General features: G+C 41.4%; 1 protein-coding gene across 7 annotated transcripts in view; it reads left to right on the top strand.

Moving 5' to 3' along the window:
- mib2 (MIB E3 ubiquitin protein ligase 2) overlaps window positions 1-12,961 on the top strand; it is a 37,204-nt gene extending 24,243 nt beyond the window's left edge. For all 7 annotated transcript variants that reach the window (XM_076878802.1, XM_004570977.5, XM_004570975.3 and 4 more), the window contains 9 exons: window positions 1,662-1,810; window positions 2,343-2,499; window positions 3,198-3,352; window positions 8,814-8,940; window positions 9,042-9,302; window positions 10,902-11,080; window positions 11,316-11,509; window positions 11,648-11,713; window positions 12,026-12,961. In XM_076878802.1, coding sequence (XP_076734917.1) covers window positions 1,662-1,810; window positions 2,343-2,499; window positions 3,198-3,352; window positions 8,814-8,940; window positions 9,042-9,302; window positions 10,902-11,080; window positions 11,316-11,509; window positions 11,648-11,713; window positions 12,026-12,267 — 1,530 coding nt within the window. In that variant the 3' untranslated portion in view covers window positions 12,268-12,961. The remainder of the gene's footprint in view (window positions 1-1,661; window positions 1,811-2,342; window positions 2,500-3,197; window positions 3,353-8,813; window positions 8,941-9,041; window positions 9,303-10,901; window positions 11,081-11,315; window positions 11,510-11,647; window positions 11,714-12,025) is intronic.
- The last annotated feature ends 1,447 nt before the right edge of the window (window positions 12,962-14,408 follow it).

The following is a 14,408-nucleotide window of genomic DNA, read 5'->3' as shown; positions in this document are numbered from 1 at the left end:
CACAACCAGATGGGCTACCTTAGCCAAAGAATCAAATAATTCCAGGCATTAATTGCATGTTTGAATGACAGAACGTAAAACTGGTTTTGAAAGGACAGATCAGTGATTGATCCAGGCATGCTGTATATAGAATATATTTTCTTTATGAAGGTATTTGTAACAGTGCTTAAGTCACTCCTAACTGATTACAGGTGAAGAATAAGGCATAATCTAAAAGCTGTCAAACAATATGGGTAAAAAAAAGCAATAAGTGATCAGTTGTTTAAAAGTAGAATAAAATGTTGGCATCATTTTTCACCCTTTGATCATTGCCTGTGTTTTAGTGAGGTTCTAGACTTGCTGTGCATCACTGTGTGCAGTTTGTCTTCATCATGAACCAGATTTTCTCGGCATCTGTCAAACCTGAGATTCATTGTGATAGGTTTGTAGCTTGAACCCATCCGCTGGAACGTTGAAGACAATATAATTACACTGCAAGCAAGACACAAGTAGGCAAACTTCTTCATGGTACTCGTGCACGGGAGAGAACCAGACAAACGCCGTTCCTTCGCTTGACCCCAGTAGCTCTCGTCCGTTCTCCCGTATCACTGTCCTTTTATTGAGGTTACATGAATATGCATAAGTTCATTAACATATGACGTCTACATACACAAAGAGTACCTTGCCTGTGTGTGTGTGTGTGTGTGTGTGTGTGTGTGTGTGTGTGTGTGTGTGTGTGTGTGTGTGTGGACTGCTGATCAAAGGGTCAAACATCCTTGGTCAGGAAGAGGGTAGCCTCCCCCTCACCCTAGATGGTTCATCCTAGATAACACGGTGAGGAAGTCCTGCAGTTCATCTAAACAAAGAGCACTTAGACTAGAACAGACGCAACTACGTTAATCCTACCATAAAATAATAAGACACGGTATGACCTCTCATGCTCCCAAAGTGCTGTCTAATACACACAAAGTTTGCAGACTATCAAGGTTCAAAACCTCTACCAATCTACAACTAATTACAAAACTCTAAGCATATATAAGTAAATATTTCTAAGCATAAATGACAATCAACAATACAAATCTAACACATTGTTTACACTGTCTTTTGCAATTTTCAAGTTTTCCTGTTCACATGTGCTTTTTTTTTTAGAAAATACCCAACTGGTCATTTTGGGAAACCCAGCTGCTATAGATAGACCTCAGATAGGCTGTGGGTTTTACAACCTCATTATCGTATTGAGTTTTTTCTCTAAATGGCATCCCTCAAACACCTCTGAGTCACATGTGGCTCCTTTTGTGCATCAGTGACACACCGAAGTGTCGAAATACTTTTGAAACCTTGCAGTTTGGCCACTGTGTGTTAGTGTAGCTGTGTCGCACTCACTTTTCATTCAGTGTTGATCTAGACTACCTAAATTGATGTTTGAAATTTCCTAAGATGTTTTTCTTTTGTTCAAGAAAAAAGGAAAAAAAAGTCACACTGTGAAGTCGGAGTAAATATTTATCTCTGCATTCAGCTCTGCTGTGACGACACTACTTATTTGGATTATGTGTTCAAGTGTATGACGAGTGTGGTTGTTATTCATGTGCAGATTATTTCCAACCACTCTGTGTTGAGCTCAGTTATTGTCCAGACTAGCATCAGCTCTGATGAATCTGCAACGATGTGTGTGCCCATGGCAGGTGGATATCAAGAACCAAGGCAAGACTGCGCTGCAGGTTGCTGCTCACCAAGGCCACATGGAGGTGGTGAAGGCCCTGCTGCAGGCAAACAGCTCAGTTGAGGTCAAAGATGAAGATGGAGACACGGCATTGCACTACACTGCTTTTGGGTAAGGACACACACACACACACACACACACACACATATATATATATATATATATATATATATATATATATATATATATATATATATATATATATATATATATATATATATATATACACACACACACAGAGACAATTTGCCAAATACAAACAAGAAAAGACTAGCATATTGCAAGTCCAAAACAGGAGCTTGTGACTGACAGATAAATGACTTGAGCTCAAGCTAATCCCTTTCCTTGTAATGTGATCACCTGTTCACAGAAGTGACTGCCTTGAACTGTTGCATAATAACCATAATAAGGCACCCAGTTAACGTCCTGCGTTAATGTGATCAGGAAAGATTTCATATAATCCAAATTATAAAAAAGTCAGATGGGATATTTGTGTGTCGTGGTAAGAAACTCTTGGGCTTTTTGAAGATGCAGGTAGCTTTTTCTTTTTCTTTTCATTTGTTGTCTCCTAGTTTTGAATTAATATAGTTTACAGAAATGTGAACAATCAAGTGCGGGTTAATTTTTGTCTGTTTTGGTCCAGTAATCAGGCGGAGATCGCGCGGCTGCTGTTGAGTAAGGGGGCAAATGTCAACCTCCTGAACAACTCCATGTGCACGGCGCTCCACATCGCCGTCAACAAGGGCTTCACTGACGTGGTGCGGGTGCTAAATGAACATTCTGCTGATGTCAATCTCCAGGTGAGAGGTGGCTGTGTGCTCAGTCCTGACCCCAGCCATAAATAAAAATGATCCAACATGTTAGTTTTTTTTATGCTTGATCGTTTTTCCAGTGTTGCTTTTTACTCCTTATCTTTTATTTGAACTAAATTAACTCAACTATTTGACTCACTCTGGTGCAGTTACTGGTTAGGAGTGAATGAGCTTATTATTAATTATCAAACTAGTCAGTTTAGGGGGGTGGAGAGAGACCCCTGAGTAAGTGTTTAGATAGCCAGTAAGTAATCTTCTCTGGCTTTCAGTCATACTGCCCATAGGGGATTTTTCACATGGTCTAACACGCCTGCAACCAGGCCAACAATTTCCTAATTTATTTTTTTCTGCTTCAATGGTGTGGCTACTCAGCTAAAAACATGCCAGCCCAGAGTTTTTTCAGCGTTTCCGTGTGATAAATGTGCACGTGATCTGAGCGTACATCTGCTTTTTTTGACCATTTCATAAAGGCGGGGAAGCATATAGGCAATCAGGAACTTTTGCCTCCCTGGATCAACAAATTGTAGTGAACAGAAATCATGTTCAGTCGACAGATCACCAGAATATTTTGTATAGAAGATGTTTAATAGACCATGTCAATGTTATTTTCTAAAGTCTCAAGAAAATATTTAAAAACCTGAATTTGAAAAGCTAGTTTGACCCTGTTTGCTTCCTGTCTTTAACAGGATTCATACGGGGACACGCCGCTCCACGACGCCATTGCTAAAGATTTCCGCAATATCATTGAGATCCTGTCCGTGGTGCCCAACATTGATTTCACCCAGCAGAACCACAGAGGCTTCAACCTGCTGCACCATGCTGCCCTCAAAGGAAACAAACTGTGAGTGGGGATGACGTAATCATATCTGCATGCGCAGTCACATGTCATACACAGAAGTGAAATTAGGAAATATCCCCAAAACTTGTTGGAAAAGATTTTTTGACTTTAAATGTTTTTTTAGGCACTTGAGGCATTTTCTTGAGCTCTAACATGCAATTGGGGTTTCTAGGGGTTACCATTTAGTGTCATTAGAGGATTTTAGGACTTTTGAAAAGATTTTGCCTTGTAGTCTTGCAGTTGTCACTTTGAGATTAAGAAGTATTGGGCATGTGCCTTAAAATATCACAAAATTGAATGTGCCAAAGCAATAAAAGACTATTATTGACTATTGTTACTGGCAGGAGTTGGGGTAGTTTCTTTAGGAAGAAAATCATAGTGGGTTTCATGTGCCAATCGTTGCTGAATTTCTTGCAGTGGTTCTGCTTTGGGCTGAGCAAATTAATGATACTATACTATGTTTCAGAATTTGGGAAACTGGTTCTGGATTAAACCTCGCACCACGTTGATGAAAAATCAATCAAAAGCTTTGGTTTCCCCAAATCTAGCTTTATGTACACCAAACAAATTCAGCTGCAAAGTAAAAAACCTTTAGCGTCATTCAGCTTTCAGTCCTTGCTCAGTTTTTCACCGTGTATTGTTAGTTTAAATGCATGTATCTGTGAGCGTTGGAAGTGTGCGTGTATAGGCTTGTGTGCTTATGTGTGGGTCTCTTCTGTGGGTTCAAATAAGGATTCAAAGGTCGGCTCTCTCAGCGCTATCTGTTACAGATAGATCTCATCTCCCACACAGCTTCTGCTGCTGTCAGCAGGCTGACTGTCAATATGAGGCAAAAATGCAACAACATTTACTTTTGCGTCACTTCTTTCTGTACACACTCAGTTGTTTTTATTTCTCTTTTCCCTGGACTGTATGCAGTCTAGTCATTTCTCAGCAATGCAGTTTTGAGATTCATGAGTGCGTAAAAATTCCCAAAATCCAAACAAAAGCTAAACAATGAGCCAGACATGTTTTCCCAGGAAAGACTTTATTAACACAGCAAAGCTGTCACGATTCGGCTGTAGACTTTGTCACTGCTGTGTAACACTGTTTTAGAGGCACAGAGAGAAGATACTGTACACTGTGTTACACAAACTTCACTTTGCAACGCTGTCGAAATTCAAGCCCATTCTGAAAGCGGCTCTGCACCAACACAGACACTGTCCGGATGGGAAAGAGGTACAAGTGACACCGTTCGGAAGCTGGAAAAGGATCAGCTCAGCCATTTTACTCAACACTGAAGTGCTTAAGGCCAGCCTTCAAAGTTGCCTCAGTGGTACGTGCCACAAAGGCTCCATTATTTTCTGTCTGTTGGTTTGAGGCTGATCAACACTGGAGGTTCTTAATCTTAAGCTGAGTCTTGACACAGAAATGCAGTTGATAACTGAGTTTTCTCACAATGATAGGGTTTCATATAAATGTTCCCTGGATTTTTGTTGGTGTGCCGGTATCTCCCTCTGTTCTCCACACCTCCAGGAACATGTAAAGGTAGAGGGAAAAGTCAACAATCATCATTCTTCTCAGTAATGCGTTGCCTGTTGCTTAATGCGGTCTGTAGTGTGATTTTTTTTTCTTCATTAATTTCCGGAGTATTAACAATATATTGCTTGAAATGATTGAGTGCAGTTCTATATGTATAAATCTGTATTTTCTTTAGGTGGAAATTGGATTATTTTGATAAGGTAAAGAAATATTGCATTAAAGATTCAAGTGACTTTTAAAAGGTTGCTGTTTCCCTAAATGCAACAAATCTGACTGAACATTTGCTTTGAGGCCTTAACAACCTTTTGGGAATTTTCCATTACAAATAGCACAAATTTGTCATGGAAGATTTTCCCCGGCTTTTTAAGGGGTGGGTCAATAAGGCAATAAGGCAAGTAGTTAAAAATACCAGAATCACCGTAAATTCCCCCCGAAGCAATTCATTCATTCAAGGCTTTAGTTCAAGACTTTAAAAGTGTATCTTATATCTAAAGTCCATGAATCTGTATGGTCAGTAAAGAACAAATGCATTACTCTAGCTTACTATAGTCCGCTGGCTGTTTTTCCTGAAGACTCTCCTCTATTTATTTATTGCTATAAATTTACTTAAAAAATGCTGCAAGTTAATGAGGCTTTCTCCTCAAAAAAGGCTTTAAAGCCTCAAATTCTGACTTCCTCCCAGTGACCCACATATCCTCAGCACTCCCACAGCCAGGCTCCTCCTACGTGTCTTATAATCTACTGACCTTGAAAAATAGTATCTCAGGACATCCCTGCACATGAGCGGTGTGTGGACAAATGTGGACTGAGCGGGGAAAAGACTTTTGGCAAGCAACACCTGCAAGTGGAGGCCGCAGTAGACAGTCATTTAATAAATGTCCGATCTGTTCTGGCAAGTGTCATATGTGCACCTCTGGGAATTTAGGCTGCTCTCCCCAGCATTCATTTAGCCTGACATCAGCTGCTGCACCAAAAACAGAGACACAGGATTTACAGTGTTCAGGATCAACTCGGTTCACCAGGTCCTTCATTTATCATCAGCAGGCCTACACTATACTAATGCAGGACAGTGACTGTCTACTTTTTGTGTTTCTATATTGTCCAATACACATAGCAGACTAAAACTGCTTCTTTTGTTTCCCTCATTGTCTGTTTTCAGTCCATTTGTCCATTAGGATATTTCCACTGCTTAATTGATGGCTGCTTTACTATCCTGAGGATTGAGTTCTCAAGAGCAGCTGTGACCTTCTTTTTTGTGACCAAAAGACAAGAATGTTCTGTTTATTAGAATATTTATTTATTATAAGGAAATGGAAAAATAGGGGCTTGAGGCCAAGTTCACAAACAGTCCTGGGAAAGAAAAGAAACAAGGCTTGTTGCCAGATTTCCTTTTAGAGGTTTCAGCTCGATAGGAGAGACGATGCTAACTGTATTTACTTGAAAATGAAAACTGCTTGCCTCTATTTCACCTCAACATAGCTTTATTGTTTTCTCCTCACTTTCACCACGTCTGCAGCAAGTTTTTTTCCCCTTTTTCTTCAAACCCTTGTCTTCATTTTTAGTGTTCATCTTGACAGTACTGTGTAAACTCTCTGACACAGCTAGATTTCACAACTTAGTCACTCTTATAGCTAATAATACCGCCACGTTTTATGTTTTGTTTTGTCGTCTCGTGTGCATCAAGCAGTCCTCCTGCTTTTATCAAGCTTTGATTGAAAAGCAAGCTACAAACAAGCATGATGGAAACTCCCAAAAATAACCTAATGATGACTTCAGTCCCCAGGAAAGTCATTACCAGCGTGCCTAAGATGCCCTCCAGCTCTTGCGCGTGAGTGCATGTTTGTACAAAACTGCCTCAAAACGCCAGCTCAAGTCTGAATATTCGTGAACACACACAGGAGTAAGGCTTATGGAAGAAATGCAGAGAAGAAAGGCACAGCAGATATAGAGGTGACACAGCTGAGGCGGCTGCTACCCGTCCTGAGTGAAGCTAATAAAAGGTGGTCTGGAGCTAACTTTTATAGCTCAACCACACACACGCTGACACACACGTATAGAGCTGCATTGCAGATACCAATGACCTCTAACACAGTGTCTCCCTAACAGCCTTCATCCATCAATCGTGCCTATATATGCCGCTTACTTATAGCAGTCCAGGACCTCATGTATTAGCGCTCTGCTGCTAAGAGTCCTGTAATCACTGTAAAATTTTAGTTAGGTCAGTGAAACCTGCATTAAAGTTGTCCCTGTTACTCTGATGTCATACAGTTGCATCCAGTCGGGTTAAAAGAAAAAGCACAACTTTGAAAACCATTATTCGAATTGGAAGAGTATTATTTCCAGAATATGAATTACATTTATTTATTATTATCAGACAGACTACAGTCTCAATTATAATGCGTCATCTCAAGGCAATGCAGACAGTGATTGGATACAGGGCCATGTTGGTTAAAGTGTCCACTCCCCTAACAAAAAAAAGGGATGAGTTAAAAAAAAAAATAATGATGGGTGTTCCTTATATGCCATCTGTTAATCTGCTTCAGCTTCACTATGATTGCTCGACACCAGCTATCGATGTGTGCACCACTGGTGTTTTTCAGTGAGACCCAGCAGGATTGACATTAAAATTAAGTTACGATCACTGGAAAGTTTGCTTCACCTCACACGGAGGCCTTCACAGACACGCTAGCTTCCCGGGCGTTCGTGAAGGCTGTCGACTTCAATTTCACACGTCATAAAGCAAACTCGGCTACAGACCAGAGGGCAACTCAACAGTGCAGTCCATCCTTAAACTGCAGAATTAGTCCAGTGTGGTAAAGATAAAAAAATAGTTCCCATATTGTCACTTCACCGAATGCAGCCGAATTTCAACTTCACTTTTGTTAACCTCTCACAGTTAAGACGACTTGCTCTAATCTCTAATCTGACCAAACTTGCTCTTAAATTTTTCACGTTAGAAAACTTGAGCTTGGCTGTCCTCAGCTGAGTTGAGCACTGTGTAAATGAGGTGGAGGTTGTGGTATTTGTCCTTGATGTAGTGCACTGTTTGTTTGAATACTGATGATGATGGTGAGCGTTCTTGTCAGATTGGCTTGTTAGCGGCTTTACAGCAGCTGCGTCTCAGTCCAAGCTCATTTCAGAGACCAGGAAACTTGATCATATTTCCATTTCTGAGAGGTTTATGCTTTGTGCCTTTTCTTCAGCTCAAGGTGGTGTTGTAGACACTTGTCGCTGTCTGGTCAGATTCAGGCACATAATGATAAGCCTACATCAATATATGGTTAAGGAAGTACTCAATGTTGTACATTTAGGCTGTTGTCGTTTTATTTATACTGTAAGTGCGTAATTTCATTAAAATTCAGTGGAAAAACAAATAGTATTTCCCCAGCTGACATCATAAATACATTGCACTTTTTGGGCCCTTTCCCCCCCCCCCCCCTTTTTTTTTTACTTCTCTATTTAATATTCATTATGCTGATGTGCATGATGGATGTTCACTTTATACTTGGTATTTAGTAGAGATTTAGAACAGCTTATTTGTAATCCTGCTTGATTGTTTTCTCATTTTAAGGTCACATAGTTATTGCTGATATAGTATTTTATTTTATTTTACCTTAGGAAGGGAGAACAGGCCTTATTACATATATTTGAGTAAAATAAAAGGACAGTTGAATAACTATTTTTTTGTTTCCTGTAAAAGCCTGACTTGTTGTCCCTTTGTTCCAGTGTCCCTACGTTTAAGTATTTGTAGATAAATAAAACAACATCAAATAAAATACATTGATATTCCATTCAATTCAAGTGTTACCATTATATCAATATTCAGCCGTTTCTGTGAGTGTTTGATGGGGCAACAAGCTCGAAGACAGCTAATACAGCACTTAATTTAAGGAGTCAGGAACGATGTGGCTAATTGAGTGTTGTGTTTCTGTCCTGCTGGCAGGGCCACAGAAAAGATCCTGGCCCGAGCACGGCAGCTGGTCGATGTTAAAAAAGAGGACGGCTTCTCTGCGCTGCATCTGGCGGCTCTCAACAACCACAAAGATGTCGCAGAAATCCTCATCAAGGAGGCGAGTTGACCATACGTTTGCATATTTACCTGTTTAAACCGATGCTTTTGTTGTAAAACTTAAAAAAAAATGTATTTCTTTTTGCTCTTCTTCTTCTACAGGGGCGCTGTGACATCAACATCCGAAACAACCGGAACCAGACGCCGCTTCAGCTGGCGGTGACGCAGGGCCACACAGAGTTGGTGCAGCTGCTGGTGGACGAGGGCGCCGACGTCAACATGGAGGACGAGGACGGTGACACGGCCATGCACGTGGCCCTCCTCCGCCCGCAGCTGGCCAACGTTATGCTCAGCCCATCCGTAGGTACCAGCAGCAGCGAGGAGAGCAGCGACGGATGTTCCTCCACGTCTCTGTACTGCAGGGTGAGAACTGACGGGGAGGGGGAGGTGGCATGTTGTTAAATTTGTTCTTTTCATTTTTAAAAGATTCCTTCGAGGGGAGCGCCTGGTTTGATGAAACTGTTTTACTGCTACACCAAAGTTCACCACTTTTTAACTTTTGCGATTCCCGTTATGATGGGATAGATTTAAAACATGAGATTGGCATTTAACAGATCCTCTACTGTTGAATTCTTGGTGTTGCTGGAAGTGGATCAAATGAAAAGAGAGCAAGAGAAAAGATGCTGTTTGACAGGATGAAATGGTGGCTAAATAAAACCTGGCAACAAGGTAAACTAAAAGACTACTAAGAGATGTAAATATAGACTGGATAAGAGAGTAAATGGCGATCAGAACATTACTTTAGAGCTGGAGAAAGATTATTGCGGGCTTTAGAGTGTAAGTGCAGGCTCATAGTAGGGTAAATAAAGGCTAATAAGGGTCGAGGATAAAATGATGGACATAGATGAATAAGTGTTACACTATTTACCCTTAGTTCTAGGGGTTAATTTAGTGTAAGAGAGTTAGTTGACTTTACCAGGTAAACAGCAGGATGAGTGTGAGAAGGAGTTGGAAGGACTCAGGTGGCATGACCTTAAAGACGGCGTTAAATAAGGAGTAAGGACTTTGGCAGGTTGTATAAACATGGCAGAAGAGTGGGGTTAACTGCAGACAAAGTAATGAGGAGTGCAGTGAAATGATACCATATATAGTTTAAAGCAGGGGCTGCATGCCCAGTGAAGCTATAGACATTTGAACAATAAGCCCTCAACATTTAGGATTTCGTAAGATGACTGTGTCTTTGACTCTAATCTCGTTCTGTGGCTTTAAAAGAAAATACTGGCAGAGACTTTGTAATGAATGAGAGAACGGCTAATTCTACTACTTGTAGTTAATCCAAATTGTACGTTGTTAATACAAACATGCTTTGCTGAGCCGTTAGGACTGCTCTGACATCATCAAAATGGGAAATAGATGGATTTAGGTCACATGATTTCCACGTATTCCTACACTGGGAAAAGAGAGGTTCCGGTAATTAGATAGATGCTAACTTTGTTTATCTGTTGTTTGATACTTGGCTGAATCTTTTACTCACGAGAAGTGGCCTAATATTCATTTTACACAGACCTTGACTCTTTGCTTTGAGCAGCACTTTAATTGCTGTTCCACCAGTTCGTGTTGGTATCATTGCACCAGTGAAGAAGAACGTCCTTTCTAGTATACATGACCGCAAACACTGCAGCTCCTCTCAGCATCCTGGACACCTGCCAAGCGCACACTAATACACACACATACACAGCCATGAAGGTGGCTAGACTTAAGTGCCCAGGGCTGTTCTGGCCACTGTCAGCAGATGAGTTATTAGGAGTTCTTCCGTGCTGATTAGGAGTGCAATTATATATCAGCCTTAGCTGGGTTGCACTGTTTTTACTTCAGTTACCTGGTGTTGCTTAAATTCAGCTCCTGGAGGTTTTTAAGTTGTTCTCAGCTCTCACCGTTCGGATCAGCTGTTAGGTTTTTAAAGAGTGCGTCTCTAAAACGGTCTAAAATTTCTCTCCCCTCCCTTATCTTCTCTGTCCACAGCTGAACGCGACAGGTCTTCTGGGGAGTACGGAGCTGAGCATAGGCACAGCTGTCGCCTGTTTTCTAGCGATGGAAGGTGCTGACATCAGCTACGCCAACCACAAGGGCAAGAGTCCTCTGGACTTGGTGGCAGACAGCACCATGCTGCAGCTCATCAAGAGCTTCTCTGAGAAGCACAGGTAGCCGTTTGCAAAATTAGGGTTGAAGTACACGAAGCGGTGGCTGATATTTTTATGATGCATAGTTCATAAAACATTCTGACGGTCATATTTACACTCTTATGTGCTATTTTTCATTGAAATGACAAACAGAAAACAGTTGCTAAGGAATAAGCGCTGGTGTGTGGGAGTCAGCTGAGGTTAAAAAAGGAAGCCTTGGTTTAGTGGGGCGTTATAGCTGTGTGTTGTGTGTCAGGTTGCAGCGCCTGCAGGCCATCACATGCGGACAGGGCCTGAGCAGCGCCAGCCTGCGGCGGGTCCACACGACACCCAACACCATGACCAACCTGGTTCTACCAACGCCGCCCGGGCCCAGCGAATGCCTCATCTGCTCCGAGCTGGCTCTTCTGGTTCTCTTCTGCCCCTGCCAGCACAGTGTGGCCTGTGAAGGTTGGCTATGCCTTTTTTCTCTCTGTGTTGTTTGCTTTACTTTCATTATTGAATGTCAAACAGTATTGTTATTGATACAGACAAAAATAGACTTTTAGTCTAATTGATCCTTGGCTAATGCGGTGCTTGTCTAAACAGAATGTGCCCATCGCATGAAGAAGTGCATCAAATGCCAGGTCACAATCACCAAGAAAATTAGGCAAGGTAAGTTCTAGCTGCTTTACTGTCCGAAATCTTAAGCCTTAAATGTTTCTTGTTATCTTAATGTTTATTCATGAAATTATTTATTCATTTATGATGTCCTAAAGACGACGTCTCCGTATTCGTGGTGCTGTCTGGTCACTCAGACGCAGCCTTGAATGGTAAATGCAAGCAGCTGTGTGTTCTGGGCACTGCTGTCTCCGTGTTAACCTTATTATTTTGAGCCATTAGTACAGCAGGACGGTCTCATCTTGCACAGCACTGCACAGTCTGCATAAAATGAACTCGTTTAATAACAATGACCTCTTTCCACAGACCAAACGGAGGTGGACTGCAGCCCCGGCACCGAGAACTCAGAGCAGCACAACCTGCTCGAACAACTGCAGTCCCGCTACCGTCAGATGGAGGAGAGGATGACCTGTCCCATCTGCATCGATAACCACATCAAGCTGGTCTTCCAGTGCGGGCACGCCTCCTGCATCGACTGCAGCGCCGCGCTTAAGACCTGCCCGATCTGCCGGCAGACCATCCGCGAGCGGATCCAGCTGTTTGTCTGAGCTTCTCTCTCCGCTCAGTCCAGAGAATAGTGGAGGGGGGCATCGGAGAGAAGCGAGGCTGGGGATGGGCAGTGGGCAGCTGTTATTTTGGACACCCCCAGTAACCCCAACCATCCCCTTGGATCAGCCCACAGGCTGCTTGACTATCAGATGCTGTATTAAATCACTGAGAGGCCACCTTGTGTTCGGAGTAGCTTTCATCGAGCAGCGCAGGCAGGAACGTGTTTATTAATTTAATTCGATTTTCAGCTCCAGGACAGATGTTTAGCTGAGTACGACAGTCAAAGTCACGAGACGACGCCGCTGCTTTGATTGGCAAGCTGGGAGGGTAAAAAAACGCCCCTCCCCTCACTCACTACTTCTTTTCCTCACTCCCACCCAGCCTCTGCCTCGTGTAATCTGTCCTCTCTTTGCTGCTTTAAGTGGATGTTTGTCCCATCATCCTCTCTGGCTCTCTGGCCACATCTGTTTACAAGGCTGCGCAGAAATCACTTCTCATCTTGCTCCTCAGCCTGTCCTGTGAATTATGTTTGCTCTCATTTGTATCAGTCTCTTAATAATCAGTGTTAGTCTCTGCAGAGGGAGTTGGTATAACTAAAGGCTCTCTATATAATCCCCAACCAATTGTCTGTATGCAAGGGGAAATACACACTGTATATGCATGAACATATGCATATTGCAAAGCTGAAAAGGACCGTGTCGTCATGGGTGATTTGTTGTCGTTTTCTTTCTCTCTGCTTACATTTGTGGTTTATAACGTACCTACGAGTACAGGTGTGTATTTATGTGTGAAAGGTGGTATTACTTAGTAATGTCCTTTTTCGGCCAAAAGGTTTTTGGTTTCTACTGAAGTTCACCCCCAAGCCTATGTCCTCTACTCAGGGTATCAAATCATTGAAAGCACTTGGAATATCCATACAGAATTAAAGAGCCACCCCCAGACACACACACACACACACACACACACACACACACACACACACACACACACACACACACACACACACACACACACACAGATACACAGCATTATAAAGCAACAGGTTACTGAAACGAAAGGATGGAGAGTTGGGCATACTGACTAAGAACTGAAGTAGAAACACTTTGTCTAAAGTCACAGTTTCATTCTCATTAGTTAAACGAATGTTTGCAACAAAGCTGATGTTTTCCTCTGAAAATACAAGAAAAAAAAAAAAAAGTCCACCAAGCTTCCCAGAAGAACCAGTCGGCTTCGTTTCTGTGTTTCACTTTGTGTGTGGCGACCACTCGGTCTGTCTGTCACACGGCTGGTGCGGAGAACCCAGCGAGCACACACTTTAACAGCTATTTTGTTACCAAACCCACCAGATGTATTGTAAGATCTAGAATCAGAAGGGCAAAAACATTGCGTAGTCGTGTCACTTGTGTATTTCCTTCCACGTCTACCTTTGTAGTCCAGTCTTTTCAGAAGAAAGCCTCCCTTTCTCCTCTGGAGTTCTGGATTGTATATCATCCTGATATCTGTTCTTGGTGTGTTAACTTGAAGGGCTTATGCAGATATATATATATATATATATATATATATATATATATATATATATATATATATATATATATATATATATGTATATATGTATATATATATATATATATATATATATATATATATATATATATATATATATATATATATATATATGTATATATGTATATATATATATATATATATATATATATATATATATATTTTTTTTTTTTTTTTTTTTTATTTTCGGACATAAGCTTCCAGAGACATTTTTTTTTCTTCATTAGATCCCAAATTTTGGGAGAGGCAATGTTAAAAAGATGTACATTTGAATGTTTTTTTTTTTTGGGGAGGGGGTATATCCGGTCTCACTCTGCCTTTCTTATGTATAAAGAAAAAAAAAAGGTAACAGAGAAGGAGCTGGAGAAACCAAGGGGTACCACGAGATTTGCTTTGAGGAAAGAATTTTTCTTTTCTTTTTTTTATCAGTGCCAAATCGCATGAGGATGTGCATGGGCATGCACGCCCGAAATTACCTAGACGCACTATGCTAAACCCCTCTAAGCTCAAGCGAGCGTTCGGTTATTCCAGCAGTGTGAAGTGAACTAAAAAAAAAAGAAGCTAATTTTCATGTTTT

This window comes from Maylandia zebra, linkage group LG20 (assembly GCF_041146795.1).
Source record: "Maylandia zebra isolate NMK-2024a linkage group LG20, Mzebra_GT3a, whole genome shotgun sequence".
Lineage (NCBI taxonomy): Eukaryota > Metazoa > Chordata > Actinopteri > Cichliformes > Cichlidae > Maylandia > Maylandia zebra.
This window is presented reverse-complemented; position numbering and strand designations above follow the sequence as displayed.